The sequence below is a fragment of the Anomaloglossus baeobatrachus genome, chromosome 8 (genome assembly GCF_048569485.1).
Source record: "Anomaloglossus baeobatrachus isolate aAnoBae1 chromosome 8, aAnoBae1.hap1, whole genome shotgun sequence".
Taxonomy (NCBI): domain Eukaryota; kingdom Metazoa; phylum Chordata; class Amphibia; order Anura; family Aromobatidae; genus Anomaloglossus; species Anomaloglossus baeobatrachus.
The window spans coordinates 49541443-49566171 of NC_134360.1; the positions used below are offsets into that span (position 1 = coordinate 49541443).

Sequence of the window (24729 nt, forward strand, 5' to 3'; positions counted from 1 at the left end):
GGTGATTATATGCCCGCTCATGCCATTATCTCCATGTGGCACAGATTGCGGTGAATTATAGAGCAGGATTATTAATGCTGTGATACGGCCGGGTGTAATTTCTATCTGTATCGCTCGCTGCTATTAAACGCCGGGTTCCACTTCATTGCAGACATTGGGTAAGAAATGCACTCCGCTGGAATCTGCCGAAACCGTCAAAATTCCTTAAAGGGGAAGTAACCAAGTATGTTACATGCAATTACAGGCTCAGTGGTTATAACTGTATGGTGGCTCAGTGGTTAGAACTGGATGGTAGCTCAGTGGTTAGCACTAGACGGTGGCTCAGTTTTTAGCACTGGACAGTGGCTCAGTGGTTACAACTGGACGGTGGCTCAGTGGTTAGCACGGGACGGTGGCTCCGTTTTTTACAACTGTATGGTGGCTCCATGGTTACAACTGGACGGTGGCTCAGTGGTTACAACTGTGTGGTGGCTCAGTGGTTACAACTGTGTGGTAGCTCAATGGTTAGCACTAGACGGTGGCTCAGTGGTTAGTATTGGATGGTGGCTCAGTGGTTACAACTGGAAGGGGCTCAGTGGTTAACATTTTACGGTGGCTTAGTGGTTACAACTGGATGGTAGCTCAGTGGTTAGCACTGCAGTCTTGCAGCGCTGGGTCCTAGGTTCAAATCCCACCAAGGACAACATCTGCAAGGAGTTTGTATGTTCTCCATGTATTTGCTTGGGTTTCCTCCGGGTTTTCCGGTTTTCTCTGACACTCCAAAGACTTATAGAGAATTTAGATTGTGAGCTCCAATGGGGACAGTGTTGCTGATGTATGTAAGGCGCTATAGAATATGTTGGCGCTATTATTGTTACTACTCACTGACGCCAAGTAGAGATTTTGAAAAGTATGATGAATTGAAGCCTAAAAAAAAAAATTAGAAGGTTATAAAACTTATGATTTATTGATTAAAGGGATGATCCAGGACTAGAAAACTTCATTGCTGCAATACCAGATGCAACCACTAGAGAGGGGTGGTGCTGTTTGAGGAAAGCAGCCATGTTTTCCAAACACTTTAAAACTCAATTTGTCTGGATATGACATCTGTTGTCAAACTACCCCTTTAAATAGTCTATGTTGCTCATATTATCCTCCCTGAAGTCATGTGAAGGCCTCTCCTAAGATAAAGGGTCAGAGGCAGCGTCTCCTGCATTTATCACAATAATTCAGTATAAGAACACATTGGGCTCTGCTACATCTCTTGATGGCACAGACAATATTTTAATGAATAAAGATGAATCAATGAGTGCCCATCCCGCCTCCCTTCCCCGGATTCCTGCGGCCACCACAAGACTAAACATGTGATGCAAAGAGCTTTTATTAGCAGCATTTATGAGATCATTATTCATTGGCAAGCGAGAGCGCGAGCCGTTATCACACTCCATTTATTGCTACTGTCCCTACGTGTATTGCAAGCCCCATAATCACCACAATGATCATATAATGCCTGGACGGGGTAGGAATAACTCAGAGGGTTTACGGGACGGTGTGTGTGTCTCTCTTTTGTGCATTTTACATTGTTGCAGTTTTATGTTTTGCATTAATATGATACATTTTATTGTCGCTCCAAAACAGCATTTCCAGATAATGAGCGAGCTGATGAAGAGCGATCCTTGCGCGGCGTTGGTTTATGTTTCTTTTCCCTAGAAACTAAATGTTTGCATCCAAAAGATGAGCAATTACCAAGTATTAATGTCAAGTGTCATGTGTAGATGCTAATGATGTGTTTTCCCCTTTAAGAGTATCTATATGATGTAGACTGTACTCTATGGATTCCAGATATTGTAAATTATTTGAGACTTTCTAATTTATAGCATCTATTCCATGTGAAAATTAAAGGAGTTGCCTTATAAAGAGCCTATGGGGTCCTCCGTTTGCGTCCCACCTTAGTTGGGGGTACTAAAAATGTCTGCGGATACAAGGTCTTCATATAAGGTTTTATGATTACACCTACTATATATTGAGAAAGGATATTGGAGAAGGGAATAGCCCCTATCTTCTCTTTTACCACAATAAGAGCAACCTGTAAATAAGGGCAGAGCAAAGAGGGCAGACAACCTGAAAGCAAATCTGGCGCATACGCATTTCAAAACTTTGCTCTGCACCTGCGCAGAACGAGATTGGTGGCGTTGTGTGGATGATATAGGACAGCAAAGTCCTGTAATGCGCATGAGCCAGGAAAGGACAAAGGGAGCAAATGACCTGACAACAAAGCTGGCGCATGCGCATTTCGAGACTTTACTCTGCCCTCTCAGCCTGCACAGGAGCAACAATGGTGGCATTGTGTGGATGACATAGGACAGCAAAGTCCTTTAATATGCATGAGCCAGGAAAGGATAAAGGGAGCAAATGATCTGACAGCACAGCTGGCGCATGCGCATTTCAAGATTTTTCTCTGCCCTCTGCGCAGGAGCGAGATTGGTGGTGTTGAGTGGCAGACATTGGACAGTAAAGTCATGTAATGCGCATGAGCCAGGAAAGGACAAAGGGAGCAGATGACCTGACAGCAAAGCCGGCGCAGGCGCATTACTGGACTTTGCTCTGCCCTCTGCACCTGCGCAGGAGCAAGAATGGTGACGTGAGGATGACATAGGACTTGTCATCCACATCAAGAAAGCTATATATAAGGGCAGAGCACAGTCCTGTACAACACATGAGCCAGGAAAGGACAAAGAGAGTGGACGACTTAAAAGTAAAGCCAGCAAATGTGCTTTACAGGATATTGCTCTGCCCTCTCAGCCTGCGCAGGAGTGAGATTGGTGGCACTGAGTGAATGACATAGGATGTGTCATCCAGATCAAGTAACCTGTATATAAAGGGCAGAGCAAAGTCTTATAATGCGCATGAGCCAGCAAAGGACAAAGAGAGTAGATGACCTGAAAGCAATGTCTGCGCATGTGCATTACAAGACTTTGCTTTTCCCTCTGAGCCTGCGCAGGAGCAAGATTGGTAGCGTTGTGTGGAAAACATAATATATGTCATCCGCATCAAGCAACCTGTATACAAGGGCAGAGCCAAGTCCTGTAATGCACATGAGCCAAGAAAGGACAAAGAAAGTAGATGACCTGAAAGCAAAGCCGGTGCATGCGCATTACAAGACTTTGTGAATGACATAGGACATGTCATCCACATCAAGAAAGCTGTATATAAGGGCAGAGAAAAGTCCTGTACTGTGCATGAGCCAGGAAAGGACAAAGAGAGTAGACGACCTGAAAGCAAAGCTGATGTATGCGCATTTTAGGACTTTTCTCTGCCCTCTGCCCCTGAGCAAGAACGGTGGCATTGTGGGAATAACATAGCACGCGTCATCCACATCAAGCAACCTGTCTGTTAGGGTGGAGCAAAGTCCTGTAATTCGCATGCACCAGGAAAATACAAAGAGAGTAGACCACCTGAAAGCAAAGCTGGCACATGCGCATTATAGGATTTTTCTCTGCTCCCTGCGCCTGTGCAGGAGCAAGAATAGTGGCATTGCAAGAATGGCATAGGATGTCATCCACATCAAGCAAGCTGTATATTAAGGCAGAGCAAAGTCCCGTACAACACATGAGCTAAGAAAAGACAAAGAGAGTAGACTACCTGAAAGCAAAGCCGGCGCATGCGCATTACAGGACTTTGCTCTGCCCTCTTTACCTGAGTGAGATTGATGGTGTGTGTGTGACATAGAACTTGTCACCTACATCAGGAAACCTGTATATAAGGGCAGAGCAAAGTCTTGTAATGCGTATGAGCCAGGAAAGGACAAAGAGAGCAGACGACCTGAAAGCAAAGCTGGCGCATGCGCATTATAGGACTTTGCTCTGCCCTTCGCAGGAGCAAGATTGGTGGCATTGTGTGGAATACATAGGACGCATCATCTACATCAAGGAGGGTGGAAAGATGGCATATGCGGATATAGAGGAGGCACCAAGACAGACCAGCGATGCTGTATGGGGGAGGGGGTAGTAAAATGTATTTTTAGGGTGATGATAAAATGTATTTTTGGGGGGATATCCTGAGGGGATTGGGAGCTCATAGATATCCTGCTGGACTGTGGTAACTGAGCCATTAACGGGGATGGCTTTTGTTTATATTGGAAAATGCTGATGACAGATTCCCTTTAAAATCCATACCATGGAGACACATTGGTCTGCACAGGGGCTGCATACACAAAACAGTAATAAGGTTTTACATTAAGATTATTTGCAAAGTTGCTCCATTTTTTGCAAAAGTGTGTAAAAAAGAATTGCAATTGATAAAAAGTTACAAAATAGTAACCAAACCCGTCTCCTCTTTCCCGGTCCCTGTTTCCTTTCCCGACAGCGAGTGCTGTTTGCAGTTTTATAATCGAGTTATGGTCGCAGCTTTATACCTGTGTTTTCTCTATTCCGTTCATGTTTTTTTTTTTATATATATCTTTTTATTACATTTTTTTTTTCTTAAAAGACCTGAAACCACGGGCGACCACAGATTAATAAATCTTGTTTACAAGAAGCGCCGGCTTTCTTCCTTCACCTGGTTCTTCTGCTGTTTGTTCTCAGCATATTATTATGTCTCTGCAGCCTCTCGCCACCGACTCCTCCACTCCGAGCCATTCATAAATTATTTATTGGGAAATTACAGAGAGAGAGTAAAAAAAAACCCAAACAAATAAAAAAAACACTCCGAAAATAAAATAACCTCTCCACGCAGGCGTAATAAATCTCCTGGATGTAAAAAAAGTAAAAGAAATGCCCAAAAAGAGCCTAAAACAGAAAAAGGAATTCATAAAACCGGAGACGTTTTCGATACAAAGTTTGTTCGGGGAGCGTTGCCACGGCAACCTCGGCAGGAACTCTTTTGGGGTCGGAGAGATGTTTTTTGTAGGAGCGCTCGCTGATACGCTCCTTGTTTATCCCGGGGTCCTGGGAGTAATTTGGTTACGGCTTGTAATAATATTGACATTGCCTCCCAATATTAAGGCTTCTTCTGAGTAATCAGCGCTGGGATGACATAATTAGCGAGAAGATGGCTGCTAATGGTGCAGTCCTGCACTAATGAAAGTCTTGGCTGCGCGCGCCCCGGTGGATCACTTACTGCTTGGTAATAATCCGGGGAGGGATGTGGGGAGGATGAACGGAGAAGGGGGGCACAGGGGGTCTTTTACACTTTCCGTGCAGGACTGTGGAGACCCGTATGTTTGAAGCGGTGCCCTCCCCTCTTCCCCCCAGTCCCCAAATGAAAACACGGGCAGGCCTAGATGGGGTGAAAACAGGTCGGTCACAGTTTATTAAGTTCATAGGTAGAGAAGGGGCCTTCCATGTCATTACGAGCTCGTCGCCGCAACCTTGTCTGCGACCGACCGGCGTGCAGCCAACGAGCTGTTACGACCTTGGCCCCCTCTCCGCCATTTTCCGCTGTGACGTAATTTCAAATACAAGGGTTGCATCTATATTCATATATTCAGTTAACACACAATTATTCTGGTAAAAAAAAAAAAAAAAACAATAAAACTAATAAGAGGGTGCTGAGCATATAAGGGAGGGAGGGTGGGACAAAAGCTTCTAGAGGGGCAGCCAGAGGGAAAGAGGAAATCGCTGACCCCGGGCACTGAATTTAACCCCTGTAGGTGTGGCTGGACCCCCCTTTCTCTTGTGATCCCGTTGGTCAGCTGGGCATCCCAATTAGTGGCTCACCTAGGGAATGGTGGAAAGAGGGGATATGGGCACGACCCTTGCTTCCTTTAGGATTGGTCAGGGGGGGGGGGCTCCACAGTCAGAGACACGTTCCTTAAGCAGTATCGTGCCTGCCAGACTGTGGAGACCCGTATGTTTGAAGCGGTGCCCTCCCCTCTTCCCCCCAGTCCCCAAATGAAAACACGGGCAGGCCTAGATGGGGTGAAAACAGGTCGGTCACAGTTTATTAAGTTCATAGGTAGAGAAGGGGCCTTCCATGTCATTACGAGCTCGTCGCCGCAACCTTGTCTGCGACCGACCGGCGTGCAGCCAACGAGCTGTTACGACCTTGGCCCCCTCTCCGCCATTTTCCGCCACGGAGGATCATGTGTACCGCCTACACAGGACTCCGACCCCACCCATCACCTTCAGGGCCTGATCCACTCCGTCCTGTATCCCGGACAACAAAATGTCTTGACCAATGTCCGTAAGGTGCACTCCGTCTGCCCTCAGCAGTGCAGAGTTATCGCCTTCCAACTGGTGGTGACGCACCACGATTCCACATCTTTCTCTCATGAATTTTGCCATTCTCGCATTGATCTTTCTCCTTGACCGCTCTATGCCATTTGCATTTTTTGCTCCGTGCCATACCGCTCGTGGTACTATCTCTGACCACACCCATACTGTATCCGGGAAGAGGTAGGCCAAACGTTCGATGTCCGTCTTCATCACTGTTAGTAGTTCGACCGTACTGCGTTTCACCAAATCATTGCCACCAGCATGAATCACCATTACCAACGGCCCCGTGGCCGACCTGGAGATGTCCACCATCTCCGGGAAAATTTGTTGCCATCTTAGCCCTCTGATGCCTCTCCAATTGACCTCAACGTTTCTGAAGCCAAGGTTCTTTCCTCCTGGTCGAATCATGGCTCTTTTTTCTGCCCAGTAAATATAAGAGTGACCAACTACCCAGACTGCCGGTCTGCAGTCGCCTGTAATAGATAAACGTGTTATTTCAGCAAATCCGGTCTTATATATCTGGCAAAGCAAGCGGACTTCCATCGACCCATTCTCTGCACTTCAGCCTCCGTTACTCCTGCCCTAGCTGCCTCAGTGGCTGCCCCGATTCGGAAGGAATGGGTCCCGTATTCCTTCGGATTCTCCCCAGCTTTCGCTAAGCACTGTTTAAACATTGCTTGGAATTGATACTTGGTAAGCGGGGACCCGTCCGTATGGGAAAGAAAAAATCTGCTTGCGTGTCTGATCAGCGCGTACTGTTTGACTATTTTTAGTGGGCATACTGGGCCGTCTGCTGAGTTAACCAGGACCCACGTGCCCCTCCCGGTGGGGTCGCATTTGGATTTACGCACGCGAATGCGCAGAGCATTGCTGCATATGACTAAATCCTCGTTGAGTAGCCCGCCTTCAGTTGCTGTTTTTGAGCGTGGTAACAATTCACCAATGCGCAGCGCGCCGAAAAAAACGATAGCGAAGGCTGCTGATATGAGGGACGCCTCGTATGGAGACTTGCATATTGAGGGGGATATTGCAATCATGTCGTGTAGTAATTTCAATGACATGGGGCGACGACATTCCTGACTAGGTTGAAGCCTTTTCCAGCCTTTCATGGCTTGCTTAATGACAAAGAACTTCGTCACATCCACCCACCCTGCTAATTGAAAAAAGAAGGCTATCCCTGATAAATGCCGTTGTCCCGATGTGCCCGACGCCCCTTGTTCTTTGAGCCGAAGCAAAAATTCCGTCGTCACTTCGCTTCTTGCGCGGTCGCAGTTATGAACGGGCCTACCCTGGATTAGTGAACACCACTCCTCCCAAGCCTTACCATAGACCTGCCAGGTAGCCGGTGTAACGGAGGCACGGATTAGAGGCATTAGTGATTGGCTACGGTGTCCCATAGCGATGGAGGACACGGGATACCCTCTGGATGCGCCATTGGGAGATGGTCTGTGAAGGCCTGCCAATCGGAACATAAAAGAGAGTTAACAAGGTTATCGTCTATGTCCGCCGTTATATGAGCTCGGCACCAGATGTTGTGTCTCAGGCACAGAAGGGCGAGCCTGCGTAGCAGAGCCAGTAAGGGCAGCGACGCAGACGACATGTGATTTAAGCTCTTCGCCGTTATTGGATTTTTTGTTGGAAATCGAATGTTTGAGTTTTCCAGCTGATGACCCCATAACTCCATGGATAATACAATTGTGAATATTTCTAGCAGGGCTGGGTCACTCCCCCAGCTTGATGTGGCCCACAGATCCGGCCAGCTGCCGGTACACCACTGGTTCTTGTAGATTGCCGCAAAGCTCTTTTTATTACGTCCACCTACAGTGAGCCCTATGTCTGTGCTTGACGTCTCTTTAGCCATGACGCAGGTATGGCCATTGAAGGATTGAAGGAAAGTCTTCCAGACTAGTAAGTCTGCCTTCAGCGAGCGAGTGAGCCTGATTCTATGGCCTGGTTGGGAAATGCCCTTTGTTGCTAGTGATAATCGCCGAGAGAAGGCCCTGCCGACCGGCATTACGCGGCTGGCGAATGTCAGCAGACCCAGCAAGGACTGCATCTGTCGGAGGGTAACCTTTTTTGCCTCGCAGAAACCCTCCAGCATATGCAGTGTTTTCTGAATTTTTTCTGCTGGTAGGCGAAAAACCATTGCGTTAGTGTCTATCTCGATGCCGAGGAAAGGCAAGACGTTACAGGGGCCGACTGTTTTTTCTGGTGATAGCGGGACACCGAAGCGCTGAGCTATAAATTTAAATTTTGTGAGGAGGAGGGAGCAGAGTTTAGAGTTTACGGGGCCGACGAATAAAAAGTCGTCGAGGTAATGGATCAGGGAATTGCTGCCTGTTTCGTAACGAACTACCCAGTCCAGGAAGGAACTGAACAGCTCAAAGTAGTGACATGAGATGGAACATCCCATTGGCAGACACATATCGTAATAATAGTGTTCGTTCACCTTGCAGCCTAGCAGGTGGAAGCAGTCGGGATGCACGGGTAATAGGCGGAATGCCGCCTCTATGTCAGATTTAGCTAGCAGGGCACCGGGCCCCGCTGCGCGGACTAATTCTACTGCTTTGTCAAAGGACGCGTATGTTACCGATGCTTCCTCTGGGGGGATTCCGTCGTTAACCGATGCGCCTTTTGGGTGGGACAGATGATGGATTAGACGATACTTCCCGGGTTCCTTTTTTGGGATAATGCCTAGCGGGGATATCCTGATATTTTGGAAAGGGATTGATTCAAAGGGGCCCGCCATTCGGCCTAGGTTTACTTCATTTTGAATTTTTTGTTTCAAGATGTCGGGGAATTCGCGAGCGGATTTTAGGTTATGCGCCAGGGTTGGTGTTCTATTAGGTTTGAAGGGGATAATAAAACCGTGTGTAAAGCCGGAGTGCAATTGCCTTGCAGCTTCTTTATTAGGGTAGAGGTTTAACCAGGGGGCCATTGCGGTTACGCTCACCGGGGTTCTGCCTTGTAGGCACCCTGATTGCTGGACGGGTACACCTTGCTGCTGGGTGTCCCCCTCCACAAGCAGAGCAGTCGTGTCTGTATCTGCACGACGCGTGGAAACGGCAATTTCCCTCATTAAATTGCCAGCAGGGCCCGTTTTTTCGCACGACCACTGAGTGTTGGGCTGCGGGGTAGCTAGTGGTCGTAGGTGAAAAGGGGGGCTGCTTCTGTGACAGCATCAGTCGTAACCATACGTCTGTCGCTTTAACTCCCCAGCCTAGGCTGGGTTGCAGGGCCAGCCGCCTGCGGAACTCCTCGTCATACCGCCGCCAGGCTGACCCGCCATGGGCCTTGTATGAGTTATATATCAGATCCTGATATATATAGAGCTCGGAGCAGCGTTCCGGATGCTTCTGGCCCATAATACAGCCTAAGACTGCGAAAGCCTGTAGCCAATTATTCATCGTCTGCGCTATTTTCGGTCTATTTCTGTCGTATGAACGGTCGTTTGTCCTCCTTTCTTTATCTATAGTCAGTTGGTCGGGGGATAATAGGGACCATATGTCAATATAGTCATTATTCCAGATTTTGTCTCTTGTCTCCTGATCTATGTGCGCCCCTAGGGGGCTAATACCGCAGAAGAACGCGTCCTTGTGAAGGCTCGCTAGCTGCGGTGTAGCTTTATCTTCTGGTGTAGCGCGAGAGCGCGTCAGCTGATGAATTAATGCCTTAATGGTTGACGCTAGCTCGTTCCCCACTGCGTTATGCCCGATATCATGTACAGTGTCGTGTGCATTGGCCTCGGAGAACTCACCGCTGTGTGATGCAGGAAGAGCGACTCCATGTGATGGAGGGACCCCGGCTCCCACTCGATTGACGGACGGAGGAGCGACTCCATGTGATGGAGGGACCCCGGCTACCGCTGGGATGATGGCTAGAGGAGCGACTCCAGGTGATGGAGGGACTCCGGCTACCGCTGGGATGATGGCTGGGGGAGCGACTCCGGGTGCTGGAGGGACTCCGGCTCCCGCTGGGATGATGGCTGGCGGAGCGACTCCGGGTGCTGGAGGGACTCCTGCTTGGATGATGGTCTGGTTAATTTCGCCGGGCGCCCTGGGAGATGACCGGTCTCCCTGGCTGACAGCCATGGATGCGGCTCGTGACCGCTGGCGTCGGTCGAGAGGCTGGGCTAGTCTGTTGGGACTCTCGGATTTGTCGGACCATTGTGAAGATGATGATGGGGTACGCCATCTGGAGGACCGCGATCTGTGGCGGCTCCTATGGGAGCTGCGTCTCCGGTGGTAATGTCGGGATCGCCTTTTAGAGGGATGTGGGGAATGGCGTCGGGACTCGTCGGAGGAGGTTGGGGAGGACCTGCCGCGCCTATGCCTACGCCTGCTGTGGCTATGGGTGCGCTGGGGGGCGACCGAGGGGCCATTATAACTTGTGCTAATTGTTTCGCAGGGCGGGTTATGTGCAGTAACTAAGTGGTTTCCGCTGGTTAATGTTGGGATGTGCACTGAATGTGGTGAGTTAGTGGGGATTACGTGGTTAGTGGTGTGCTGAGCATTGCTGGGGGGCAGGAGTGGGAGTATGGGGGGCATTGTATGTCTGGTGAGGGCTGTGTGAGGGGGGGCTGTTAGTGGTGATGATGTGTGTGTGTCAGTGGTGATTGCTGGTGTGCTGAGCATTGCTGGGGGGCAGGAGGGGGAGTATAGGGGGCATTGTATGTCTGGTAAGGGCTGTGTGAGGGGGGGCTGTTAGTGGGGCTGTGGTGTGTGTGTCAGTGGTGATTGCTGGTGTGCTGAGCATTGCTGGGGGGCAGGAGTATGGGGGGCATTGTATGTCTGGTGAGGGCTGTGTGAGGGGGGGCTGTTAGTGGTGATGATGTGTGTGTGTCAGTGGTGATTGCTGGTGTGCTGAGCATTGCTGGGGGGCAGGAGGGGGAGTATAGGGGGCATTGTATGTCTGGTAAGGGCTGTGTGAGGGGGGGCTGTTAGTGGGGCTGTGGTGTGTGTGTCAGTGGTGATTGCTGGTGTGCTGAGCATTGCTGGGGGGCAGGAGTATGGGGGGCATTGTATGTCTGGTGAGGGCTGTGTGAGGGGGGGCTGTTAGTGGTGATGATGTGTGTGTGTCAGTGGTGCTTGGTGCACTGTGTGTAACGTTATAGCCCTGCTGCAGGGATCGCTGATCGGTCAGGAGAGACCGAGCAGAGGAACCTGCAGCTGTGGACATTACACTGGTGATCTCCGCCTCCTGTGTAAGCATCACACCGGAGCCTGCTGGAGGGGCGGAGCCTGTAGGAGGGGAGGTGCTCGCCTGCTGGCATTGTAACAGGGGAGTGGGCGGTGGCCGGGAATGACGCTGCATGGTGGGCGGAGCCAGGACGCTCGGCCTGGAAGAGGAGGCAGGGACTTGTCTCCTGGCTCTGGATCTCTGGAGGGGGCGGGGCGCTTCCACGTGGGGCTTAGCTTTTCCTGGCCGGCGCCGGTGATGCAGGGGTTCACCGGTGACCCGGAGGCGCTGTGGGGGGCGAGAGCAGCGCTGGGAGCGTCGGTCTCCCTGGCTCGGCAGCTCCCTGGGCTTGGCTTGGGCTGAGAGCTCCGTGTGCAGGGGGCTAGTGACCGGCTGGATCCCGGGGGAGCTAGTGCTGGAGTGTGGGGCTGCGGGGGAGGCTAGCGAGCACTCGGGCTGATCTATGGGGAAGTCCGGAGGGGCTGTGGTGGGGACTTGTGAGGATGAGGCCTGGGCATACTGATCTATGGGGTGGCCTGGAGGGGCTGCGGTGGACGGAGTCCCAGGGATGGATAGTATTCCCTGAGAAGCCGGAGAGGGCGCAGGGAGGGGAGCGCTGAGGCCAGAAATAAGGGCTTGTAGCCAGTGCTCACCTTCCTGTGCCGCTCTCTGCCGCAGGGCCTCCATCAGGGAGTCAGCCATGACGATCGTCTCCATGGGGTCCTCAGGAACAAAAGCACAAAAGCTTCTAGAGGGGCAGCCAGAGGGAAAGAGGAAATCGCTGACCCCGGGCACTGAATTTAACCCCTGTAGGTGTGGCTGGACCCCCCTTTCTCTTGTGATCCCGTTGGTCAGCTGGGCATCCCAATTAGTGGCTCACCTAGGGAATGGTGGAAAGAGGGGATATGGGCACGACCCTTGCTTCCTTTAGGATTGGTCAGGGGGGGGGGGCTCCACAGTCAGAGACACGTTCCTTAAGCAGTATCGTGCCTGCCATGAATGGCTGACCAGGGTTGGCCTTCGGGGTAAGCAGATGAGATGGTGAAAGGCCGACTACACATATAGATCTGTGGGGGCTACTGGGCTAAACACTGCATGACGTCTTCTTTTTTTTTTTTTTTTTTTATTCCGTAGATGGAGAAAAGCAAAGAATATGGGAGCCGAGAAAATAAGACTATTTATACTGCCATCTTGTGCTTAAATTATACCGTAGAGAACCCCATTAACAGTACAAAGGCAATACTGCATATGTGCTGCTCGGATCCGGGATCGTTGTGGCTCGAGGGGTCCGGACCCGGCTTGGCGGACACTTTGTTCCGTAAAAAGGGGAATATTTACTTAGGAAACGTTTGTGACGCCACCTATGGGTTGCGGTAATGGGAGTACCGCCGCTGCTGGAAGGAGTACCGGGGCAGATGGTGTGAAGCAGCAAGATGTCGGTCCCTCCACAGGTAGGGAAGGCCCCGGGCTCAGGGTGTTGGTAGGTTTGGGAGGATAAGGGTACTTACTGTGGGTAGTCGTGGTGTTGGATGAGGTTTAGAAAGGAGACACACACACTGTAGGTAAACCAAAGTCTCAGCTGCCGCTGCCGGGAGCCCGTCCAAGTACCTGGTCCCACCGGTGTCACTTAGTGATTCGGAGCTTGCCTCCGTGCACAATTTATTGTCCTTTGATGGTCCCCGTGGCTTGAAGCTGTTGGGGGCCCTGCTCACTATGTGTAGTGTAGCTGTGCTCTTAAGGGCTGGCACTTGGGACTTCAGTGGATCGCTATGTCAGTAAAAATCCTCATTGTGCTGATGCCCTCAACCTCTGAGCTCGTAGGGAAGACCTTGAAGATCCTCTCCCTTTCAGGTGAAGAGTCAGGACGTTGAATTGGCTCCTGACCTAGGGTCCTGTACCCTGTCGTGCTTGGTACCGGTCAGTTCTGTTGGGCCCTTCTGATGCCGACAGTCCCTCCAAGACTACGTCCATCACACCCTTGTCCAATGTCCCTGCAACCGGTCCCCAACTCCTCTGAACCCAAATCACTGCTTGTGACCCAATCAGTGTCCCTTAGCTCTCCAGGAGCTCACTCTCTGTCTCCCGCTTTCAGTCTGCCCAGTTCCCAAGCTGCTGGCCCATTTTCCAGCTAGTCCAACTCACTGGTGTGTCTGACAGTGACTGCTGTGAGGTGATTGGGTTTTGTAGTGCAGATGGGAGTGACATCGGTTTCTTGGGTACCTGGAACCATGGGGGGTGGGCCCTGCACCCTGGGTGAGGATGCAGTTCCCTATGGCACCCTGATGTATTCAGGGGCGGCCAGACATACAGTGCCCAATATTCAGTCCAACCAATACCCACAGTGACCAAATACCAGCTCCATAAACTACTCAACAGTACCCCATACAATGCCAGTTTTATCTAACAGCCACATATAGCACCGATGTAATATCCCAAATACAAATGATTTGTATCCAACCAATAGCCCTAAAGTTGCATAAAAATTATAATTGGCCCATACAGTCCCAAAATACTAACTCCACACAGCACACATGCAATACCCCTTAAAGACCCAAATACTACTCACCTAATACCCCTATTATACAGGTTTTATATTTTGTACTCATGCAGTACCAGAAATAATACTGGAAAAATACCCCACAATGGTCTACAACACCAGTAACTAACCAATATCAGCAAAGCCAAAATACCGGCCCAATATAATACTCATGTAATAGTGCCAAGTGGTACAGAAATACAGTCTCGTAGTGTACCCACAAAATACCCTACAATGTGCCTACATACCAGTATAATATATATATATATATATATATATATATATATACAGTTAGGTCCAGAAATATTTGGACAGTGACACAATTTTCGCGAGTTGGGCTCTGCATGCCACCACATTGGATTTGAAATGAAACCTCTACAACAGAATTCAAGTGCAGATTGTAACGTTTAATTTGAAGGTTTGAACAAAAATATCTGATAGAAATTGTAGGAATTGTCACATTTCTTTACAAACACTCCACATTTTAGGAGGTCAAAAGTAATTGGACAAATAAACCAAACCCAAAAAAAAAATTTTATTTTCAATATTTTGTTGCGAATCCTTTGGAGGCAATCACTGCCTTAAGTCTGGAACCCATGGACATCACCAAACGCTGGGTTTCCACCTTCTTAATGCTTTGCCAGGCCTTTACAGCCGCAGCCTTCAGGTCTTGCTTGTTTGTGGGTCTTTCCATCTTAAGTCTGGATTTGAGCAAGTGAAATGCATGCTCAATTGGGTTAAGATCTGGTGATTGACTTGGCCATTGCAGAATGTTCCACTTTTTTGCACTCATGAACTCCTGGGTAGCTTTGGCTGTATGCTTGGGGTCATTGTCCATCTGTACTATGAAGCGCCGACCGATCAACTTTGCGGCATTTGGCTGAATCTGGGCTGAAAGTATATCCCGGTACACTTCAGAATTCATCCGGCTACTCTTGTCTGCTGTTATGTCATCAATAAACACAAGTGACCCAGTGCCATTGAAAGCCATGCATGCCCATGCCATCACGTTGCCTCCACCATGTTTTACAGAGGATGTGGTGTGCCTTGGATCATGTGCCGTTCCCTTTCTTCTCCAAACTTTTTTCTTCCCATCATTCTGGTACAGGTTGATCTTGGTCTCATCTGTCCATAGAATACTTTTCCAGAACTGAGCTGGCTTCATGAGGTGTTTTTCAGCAAATTTAACTCTGGCCTGTCTATTTTTGGAATTGATGAATGGTTTGCATCTAGATGTGAACACTTTGTATTTACTTTCATGGAGTCTTCTCTTTACTGTTGACTGACTTAGAGACAGATACACCTACGTCACTGAGAGTGTTCTGGACTTCAGTTGATGTTGTGAATGGGTTCTTCTTCACCAAAGAAAGTATGCGGCCATCATCCACCACTGTTGTCACCCGTGGACGCCCAGGCCTTTTTGAGTTCCCAAGCTCACCAGTCAATTCCTTTTTTCTCAGAATGTACCCGACTGTTGATTTTGCTACTCCAAGCATGTCTGCTATCTCTCTGATGGATTTTTTCTTTTTTTCAGCCTCAGGATGTTCTGCTTCACCCCAATTGAGAGTTCCTTAGACCGCATGTTGTCTGGTCACAGCAACAGCTTCCAAATGCAAAACCACACACCTGTAATCAACCCCAGACCTTTTAACTACTTCATTGATTACAGGTTATCGAGGGAGACGTCTTCAGAGTTAATTGCAGCCCTTAGAGTCCCTTGTCCAATTACTTTTGGTCCCTTGAAAAAGAGGAGGCTATGCATTACAGAGCTATGATTCCTAAACCCTTTCTCTGATTTGGATGTGAAAACTCTCATATTGCAGCTGGGAGTGTGCACTTTCAGCCCATATTATATATAGAATTGTATTTCTGAACATGTTTTTGTAAACCGCTAAAATAACAAAACTTGTGTCACTGTCCAAATATTTCTGGACCTAACTGTATATATATATAGTTTCTTGTTTCTCGGACACACACAAACTCCTGTCACCCCGCTCTGGCGGCTCCTTTCCAGGCGCACGCATGCGCAAAAACTTTTTTCCCACGCTTTGAACTCATTTCACCTTTGTCAGCGCTTCTCGCTACACAGCGGAGTTTGCCCGCGCATGCGCGGTTCATTTTTTTCACACGCTTCTGACCCTTTTTTTACCTTCTACTGCTGGATGATTTCCAGAGGAATTCCCTGCATTGTATGCAGAGTTTTTTTTCTCGCGGTCTGACACTACATGCTCTTGTAGGCTTAGACACATGATTATAAAATTAAACACACTTTTGTCACTTTATATATACACTAATATATATATATATATTTTTCCATTGTTGCAACACATCATAAAGTCATCTTTTCACACTCTTCTCATTTCTCCTTTCGGGTTGAGTAAAATGTAACCCTTTCACACCCCACTCCTCCCCCTTTTTTTTTCATTTTTTTTCATTTCCTTTACTTGCTTTTTTCTACTCCTTCCTGCTTTCTCCACGTGACGCCCAGTCACTGGCTGGCTGACGTCATTTTTGTATGCGTGGCACCTCTGTTTAGTAGTATATATGTATCTCCTGGCAGCAGCATGTATTATGCTGTTCTTTTCCTTGTCCTGATGAAGAAGGCGGATATGCCTTTGAAACGCGTTGACCTGTCCTAAATAAAGAAAAGAATTCATCATATCGTCTGGCATCGTGGTTTTTAGCGCAGCGTGAACCCGACTCTCCTACCCACCGTTGTGTTTTTCCACTGCATCATCGGGGCTGCTGCTTGACCATTTCTGCATTCATTTTATGCCTTCATAGGAGTTGTGCCTGTCACAACCACCACAGGTGAGCACCTGTCCTATCTCCTACACCCGCATTGTTTTTTGGTAAGGAGATGGATGTTTGAACACCGCGCCAAAGACCACTGATGCAGGAGATGAATTCAACGTGACTTTATTCCATGTTCAGGTCTACGCGTTTCAGGAGCGTCCGCTCCCTTCCTCAGGACAATACAGGCACAAGCAACATCAAAAACCTTGTGCCTGTATTGTCCTGAGGAAGGGAGCGGACGCTCCTGAAATGCGTAGACCTGAACATGGAATAAAGTCACGTTAAATTCATCTCCTGCATCAGTGGTCTTTGGCGCGGTGTTCAAACATCCATCTCCTTACCAAAAATCATTATCACAGGGATGACTGCTGCCGTTGACCCAGTATATATGCCTGCATAGTGGTTGTGACTTTCACAACTACACTTGGTGAGTAACCTCTGTGAATCATACCCTTTCTGTTTTGTGGGGTAAGACCCTATTGCGCTCTCTTTCCACAGTGTTTTTCACACCCGCATTGTTATCAGATAAGACCATATGTGCGCTTTCTCTCCACAGCTTCTCTGATAAAAAAAAGAGACAGACAGAGACAGGCAGATGGGGAAAGAGACAGACAGGGAAAGAGACAGACAGGGAAAGAGACAGACGGGGAAAGAGACAGACGGGGAAAGAGACAGACGGGGAAAGAGACAGACAGGGAAAGAGACAGACGGAGCACATTACTTGGCCAATTTAGTTAAATCTGTGTGGAATATCTGTGGTGTTGAAATATATGTTGTGAAATGCTTCTATTAGCTTAGTTTTTGCCTTTTAATAATTACATTTATATCTATTTGTTTTGTGTTTTTTGTGTGCAGAATACATTTTTGTTACTACACTCTATTTTGTTAACAACAGTTATTAACCCAGGCGAAGCCGAGTAGTACAGCTAGTATATTTCTAAAGGTGCTTTTGTCATAGATTTTTCACCAGATGTCAGTAACACCCCACCCAATCCACACAGGCAAAGAAATCAAGCCATAGATGACTATAAGTTAAGTGATGTGTAATAATGAAAAATTACACAGGGAAAAACTATTGACCACAGGAAGAAAGAAAGGTGCAAAAAGCCTTGGAAAGTCATGACCGCAAATGAAATTGATTAGTAATTAGAAAGCAATCCTGCCACTTAATGAAAAATAATATCAGCTGGTTCAGCTGATGGCCTATAAGAATGTGTCTCATTACCAAGGTGCCACACAAGAAACAGCTCATGATGAGTAAAGCCAGTGAGATGTCTCAAGACGTTTGCAACCTTCTTGTGACAAAGAATACTGATGGCATTGGTTACAGAAGAATTTTGTTCTTTTTGCTAGTTAGTACCCAAGCGAAATTCCAAGTAACGAACGCAACATAGATGCTCTATGCACTGCACAATCAAAACCCAAATACATTGCCTGAAAATATAATAAGATACCCCCTCCAGAAGAAGGTTAGATAGGTGCATCAAATGTGCATCTGCAGGGTGCCGAGAGGGCAGCTGAGCTGCTTAGAAACTGGAGGGTGATGATGAGGATGAAGAGGGGTTTCCAGAATGTCTATAAATGAGGATAGAAATATAACATAGTATTTTAAGTATTTGGTTTATTGTGGCTGTAAAATAAGTTGGTTCTTCCTCAGACTCTTAATGAGCCATCTCCTTCATCTCTTGAGACTTGGTCATAAAACAAGAATGTATTGACCCTATATTCCCATAAGCAGCAGCCGCTCCCCGTCACAGTCCCATCATTAGTCCTATTATTCCTCTTCACCTTCCAGGAATCTTCTAATCTTCTCCCCCTGTCACGCTAGGTACGGGGAGTACCAAGCAAATGGCAAAAGGGAATGGAAACCCTAAGTCTACGGAATCTGGAGATGGTGACCCCTGACCAAACCTACCGATGACCCCTGGAGTCCCTCACCACCCTAGATAGGTTCCGCATCTGTACGCCATGCTGGATACCAGACCCTAGACCTGGGCCCTAGATAGGGAAAGGGTGGGATGAGTTCTTCATCCACCCCACTAAACACTAAAGAAGACACAAGGAGGACACAGGGGAAAGCACATGAACCACTTATCTCCAGATGCCTCAGGAAGAACTTCAGCAAAGAGTAGCAATGCTTCTATAGATATAAATCACCAAAAAGGACATAAATTGAAAGAAAAAAAAATCAAAAAAACTCACCAGAAAAAAAAGCCACCAGCCAAATATTGACCTGATTTGGCTGGTGGCTTTTTTCTGGTGTTTTTTTTATTTTTTTCTTTGAATTTATGTCCCTTTCAGTAAATTATTTTTTAATACAATGAAGGGACTCGTAAGCGTGGGGACCCTTGACGTTTGGGTTCCGAGCTTATGTATTTTGGCCAAAATATGGACCAATACCTCACATTTATTATCATTTTACTGTATATCATTATCATTGCACAATTTTTCGGAGGATGCAGCCAGTCCCTCCAGGGTGTCAGTCCTGTATGCTAGTGCACGCAAATAGTGCTGGGCAGCCCGCCTGATCTAATAGAAGGGCGTGATCAATAGGCTGTGAACCGGACACTGGGCATTGCATGTACCTGTGCGACTGGTGCCCTATGTAAAACCCTATTAGTGTGCATATTCAATACCAGCAGCCACCCCTGTATGATTTGGTAGGTTGAGAGTGGCTGTTCCATCGGTATTCCGCACCTGTGTTACCTATACCTTTTGTCATGGTGGGTCGGCTGCAACCTGCGAGTGCATTTGCCATTTTGACCTGATTTTGGCTGGTGGCTTTTTTTCTGGTGAGTTTTTTTTTTTATTTTTTTCAACGCTTCTACAGATAAGTGCAAGCCACCTGCTTGCATCCAGAGCTTGTGAAGGAACTGAATATCACCAGCACAAGTTCATGGAAAATGAGAATATTTAAACCCAAGGGGAAATACAGATGATTGGCAGCTGAAGGGAAAAGGAGCTCTGCTGGGTCCTAAAGGGAAAAGGAAGAAAACACAGCAGAGGAGATACCCAGTACACTGCATACTAACAGCAGGAACAATAGAAAGTCAGGGCGCATTTTGCCCAGCCAAATGCTGTGACCTTCTATTGCTGGACACCATAGGATTGTCTTTCACCCATGACACCCCCTGACAGGTCAGACGGATGGCAGAGACTATCATCAGTGCTGAAGACCAGGACTAGTTGTCACCAGGGATGAGGACTCTACAGGTGGGGTGTGCCATCTGGGTCTAGTGAACGATTTGGAGCCCCCAGACCCGTAATTAACTCTGTGTCCTGGTGATATGTTAGTAGAAAGACGTCAGCTTAGGGTATGCTCACACAAGAAAATGTCGCATTGCACTCGGACCAATGTTAGTCAATGAGGGAGAGCTGTTGGTCAGCTTTTCTCACATCCAGATTCTGGATTCGAGAAAAGTCGCAGCATGCCGCGATTTGATTTAGAATAAGTCCGAGACTCGCCAATGCAAGTCAATGAGTGCGAGGAAAAAATGGATGTCAGACGGAGCATCCTAGTGACATCCGTTTTTCTAAATGCAATTCTATCATGTAGCAGAGAACACTGTAAATGGTTATGTACATGACTGTAAGGCTATGTGCGCACTAGTGCATTTTACCCGCGGATTTACAATCTTTGTGCAGACATTTCCCAGCAAATCCTATGTGAAAAAAAAATAGCTGTGCACATGCTGCGGATTTTTCTCAAGAAATTTCCTTGAGAAGAATTTCTTGAGAAAATTTCTTGAGAAAATGAGCATGTCAATTCGTTTCCGCAGGTACCCTGCAGATTTCGGCAGTACAGCCTGCAAAATCCGCAGGGAACAACCTGCGGGAAAATCACGCAAATTCGCGGCTAATCCGCGGCAAATCCGCATGCAGATTTACCGCGGATTTGGTGCGGATTTTTTCCGGAGGTCCGGAAATCTTCCACTCCCAGAAGTTTCTCAAGAAATTTTCTTGAGAAACTTCACAGTTCTAGTGCGCACAAAGCCTTAATGAGTAACAGCTGCTGAGGAAAAAAACAAATTGAACACTGACAGCACAAGCACACTGACAGCACAAGCACACTGACAGCACACTGACAGCACAAGCACACTGAGAGCACACTAAGAGCAGACTGACAGCACAAGCACACTGACAGCACAAGCACACTGAGAGCACACTGACAGCACAAGCACACTGAGAGCACACTGACAGCACAAGCACACTGAGAGAACACTGACAGCACAAGCACACTGACAACACACTGACAGCACAAGCACACTGACAGCACACTGACAGCACAAGCACACTGAGAGCACACTGACAGCACAAGCACACTGAGAGCACACTGACAGCACAAGCACACTGACAACACACTGACAGCACAAGCACACTGACAGCACAAGCACACTGACAGCACACTGACAGCACAAGCACACTGACAGCACACTGAGAGCACACTGACAGCACAAGCACACTGACAGCACACTGACAGCACAAGCACACTGACAGCACAAGCACACTGACAGCACACTGACAGCACAAGCACACTAACAGCACAAGCACACTGACAGCACACTGAGAGCACACTGACAGCACAAGCACACTGACAGCACACTGATAGCACAGAGAGCACAAGTACACTGACAGCACACTGACAGCACAAGCACACTGACAGCACAAGCACACTAAGAGCACACTGACAGCACAAGCACACTGAGAGCACACTGACAGCACACTGATAGCAAACTGACAGCACAAGCACACTGACATCACACTGACAGCACAAGCACACTGAGAGCACACTGACAGCACAAGCACACTGACAGCAAAACGTCTGAGTTTAGTTTTGGAGAAACCACTTGTTTATATTAGTTGTGTTCAGTATTTACAATTTCCTTCTTCTATGGTAAACAGCTGAAATTTTTGGATGTTTTGATAATAAACAAATTTGCAATGTGGGGGGTGAATACTTTTCACTGTATGTCGTTTTACACAGTCCAACGACAACTATCATATCGGTTTGTGTATTAGTAACAATTTGTTTTCTGTTTTCCTCTATGAAGGAAAAACAACAGAAAAAGAAGACACAAGGTTGCCACAATGTAACAATATCCAGTCTTGGCTTCCTGACACTTTGCTGATTCTCTGCCATTTTTTTTTTTACCAAGAATCTAATAATGTGAAGATCATAGGAGGATAATTTACAATTTATAATTTAGTCAGGCGTTCCACTTTAAACATTGTAACCTTTTTTCTTGTGACTCTTTGCAGATTTCTTTGCACAAAGAAGAGAGTTTTTAAACAATATCCAAGAGAAAGCGACGGCCGGTCTCCAGCGGAGCAGTGATGACGATGATGAAGATGAAGATGCTTCCTAGGTTTTATAGATTCACTCAGCTCAAGTCATTGTCATGACAAAATCCATCAACTAAACTGAGAGCGAGCGCGCCCGCAGAGCACCAGCCGACTTCTAAACTTTTTTTTTGGCACAAGGGAGTGAAATCTGCATTCTGACACATAAGCAAAACCTTGGGAAGAGGAAAGAAAATGTCAGCACATCCAGCTGAAGAAGAAGAGATCAAAGAGAAGGAAAAAAGCCAGAGCAAATCATAGGGAACAGCTCCGCGCCCAATATAATCTCCCGGGGTAACAAAAAAGGAGAGAAAGAAAATTGAGGATTTTCAGTCTTTTTTTTGTTGTTTTTTTTCTAAGTGAACGTAGCAGTCATCATCTATTGACAAGAATAGGGACTAAGTGCAATAACCGTTTCTTAAAGGGGACCTCCGCTCAAACTAAATGCATTCCAATCCTTAAATAGCGCCCCCTAGTGGCAGAGGGGAGATGAAAAAATAGCTCTGAATCCAAGAAGAAAATATTCCCCGCTCCCACGTTTTTGAGGGTCTCACTATTAGAAGCCCCCTTAATCAAGTGATACCATCCCCACTCCCTCATTACTGTTAGAAGCCCCCTTATCAGGTAATACCGTATGCACATATAGCGGTGCAGGATGTGTGATCATTGGCGCCCACTTGATGGACATTTACGCCATGTTCCCTCATGCAAAAACACTTTTTCTTAAAGCAAAGCTGCAGTGTAAAGCATAGAGGAAGGTGAACCCGATTAAGTAACGGCCCATATATACTAATAATGTTGTAAGATATTCAACTAACAAAGAGAATTGGGCAAGATTTATGCCAAATCGTGACATGTACAAAAATATTTTACGCCTTCTGATCAGAAATACATATGCATCATAATGTTAAAGGAGATAACACACAGTTACAGGAGCAAGACCCAGAAAACGTCAGTGATTGCGCTAATCAAACTTTCAAAAACTGTATGTGTGACGCCCTGGCCTATCAGGTCGTCACAGGGTATTGTGCAATCTGCCCTTGCAGCGTTTTGACCGCGTTTTACATGCATTCTCGGTGCTTAAAGTCAGATGCGTTTTCAATACAAAGACACTACTAAATAAAGTTTGAACATTCAAACAATAGGAAAAAAAATGTAAAAAAAAAAAAAGATTCATGCTTAAAATCATACACTATAATGTTAATTTTGATAAAAAGATTATTGATATTTCAAATTTATTTAAAAAGTAAGTTTACAATTTTGTTAGACTCTTATTTTTAAGTCGGGCTGGATGTGAGGGCAAAGGGAAACCTCTTGATCTCACTATAATGCCAAAAACGCATGCTTTGATTTTGACAAAAAAAGCATACAGTTAGGTCCAGAAATATTTGGACAGTGACACAATTTTGGCGAGTTGGGCTCTGCATGCCACCACATTGGATTTGAAATGAAACCTCTACAACAGAATTCAAGTGCAGATTGTAACGTTTAATTTGAAGGTTTGAACAAAAATATCTGATAGAAATTGTAGGAATTGTCACATTTCTTTACAAACACTCCACATTTTAGGAGGTCAAAAGTAATTGGACAAATAAACCAAACCCAAACAAAATATTTTTATTTTCAATATTTTGTTGCGAATCCTTTGGAGGCAATCACTGCCTTAAGTCTGGAACCCATGGACATCACCAAACGCTGGGTTTCCTCCTTCTTAATGCTTTGCCAGGCCTTTACAGCCGCAGCCTTCAGGTCTTGCTTGTTTGTGGGTCTTTCCGTCTTAAGTCTGGATTTGAGCAAGTGAAATGCATGCTCAATTGGGTTAAGATCTGGTGATTGACTTGGCCATTGCAGAATGTTCCACTTTTTTGCACTCATGAACTCCTGGGTAGCTTTGGCTGTATGCTTGGGGTCATTGTCCATCTGTACTATGAAGCGCCGTGCGATCAACTTTGCGGCATTTGGCTGAATCTGGGCTGAAAGTATATCCCGGTACACTTCAGAATTCATCCGGCTACTCTTGTCTGCTGTTATGTCATCAATAAACACAAGTGACCCAGTGCCATTGAAAGCCATGCATGCCCATGCCATCACGTTGCCTCCACCATGTTTTACAGAGGATGTGGTGTGCCTTGGATCATGTGCCGTTCCCTTTCTTCTCCAAACTTTTATCTTCCCATCATTCTGGTACAGGTTGATCTTTGTCTCATCTGTCCATAGAATACTTTTCCAGAACTGAGCTGGCTTCATGAGGTGTTTTTCAGCAAATTTAACTCTGGCCTGTCTATTTTTGTAATTGATGAATGGTTTGCATCTAGATGTGAACCCTTTGTATTTACTTTCATGGAGTCTTCTCTTTACTGTTGACTTAGAGACAGATACACCTACTTCACTGAGAGTGTTCTGGACTTCAGTTGATGTTGTGAACGTGTTCTTCTTCACCAAAGAAAGTATGCGGCGATCATCCACCACTGTTGTCATCTGTGGACGCCCAGGCCTTTTTGAGTTCCCAAGCTCACCAGTCAATTCCTTTTTTTGCAGAATGTACCCGACTGTTGATTTTGCTACTCCAAGCATGTCTGCTATCTCTCTGATGGATTTTTTCTTTTTTTTCAGCCTCAGGATGTTCTGCTTCACCTCAGTTGAGAGTTCCTTAGACCGCATGTTGTCTGGTCACAGCAACAGCTT

At 46.9% G+C, this 24729-nt stretch overlaps 1 protein-coding gene and 1 long non-coding RNA gene across 2 annotated transcripts; one reads left to right on the forward strand and one right to left on the reverse strand.

Annotated features, from left to right (window-relative positions):
- Positions 1-5532: 5532 nt before the first annotated feature.
- Positions 5533-10671, reverse strand: LOC142249171 (uncharacterized). Its single transcript, XM_075320772.1, has 3 exons — positions 9952-10671; positions 7519-7650; positions 5533-6667 (listed from the first exon to the last, which is right to left on the reverse strand). The coding sequence occupies exons 1-3, from the start codon at positions 10283-10285 to the stop codon at positions 6060-6062; spliced, it is 1074 nt and encodes a 357-aa protein (XP_075176887.1). The 5' UTR covers positions 10286-10671; the 3' UTR covers positions 5533-6059.
- Positions 10672-11540: 869 nt separating this feature from the next.
- LOC142249172 (uncharacterized) lies at positions 11541-23537 on the forward strand. Its single transcript, XR_012725002.1, has 3 exons — positions 11541-12397; positions 12507-12823; positions 21964-23537. It is a non-coding gene; the product is annotated as an uncharacterized LOC142249172 (long non-coding RNA).
- The last annotated feature ends 1192 nt before the right edge of the window (positions 23538-24729 follow it).

Bases quoted from the DNA above. Each gene is read 5' to 3' on its own strand.
- LOC142249171 (XM_075320772.1), bottom strand. From the start codon at position 10,285: ATGGCTGTCAGCCAGGGAGACCGGTCATCTCCCAGGGCGCCCGGCGAA. The intron at 7,651-9,951 runs GTGAGTTCTCCG...TCCGATTGGCAG, and splicing joins TCTTCCTGCATCACACAGCG to GCCTTCACAGACCATCTCCC. The intron at 6,668-7,518 runs GTAAGGCTTGGG...TATCTATTACAG, and splicing joins GGCTACCTGGCAGGTCTATG to GCGACTGCAGACCGGCAGTC.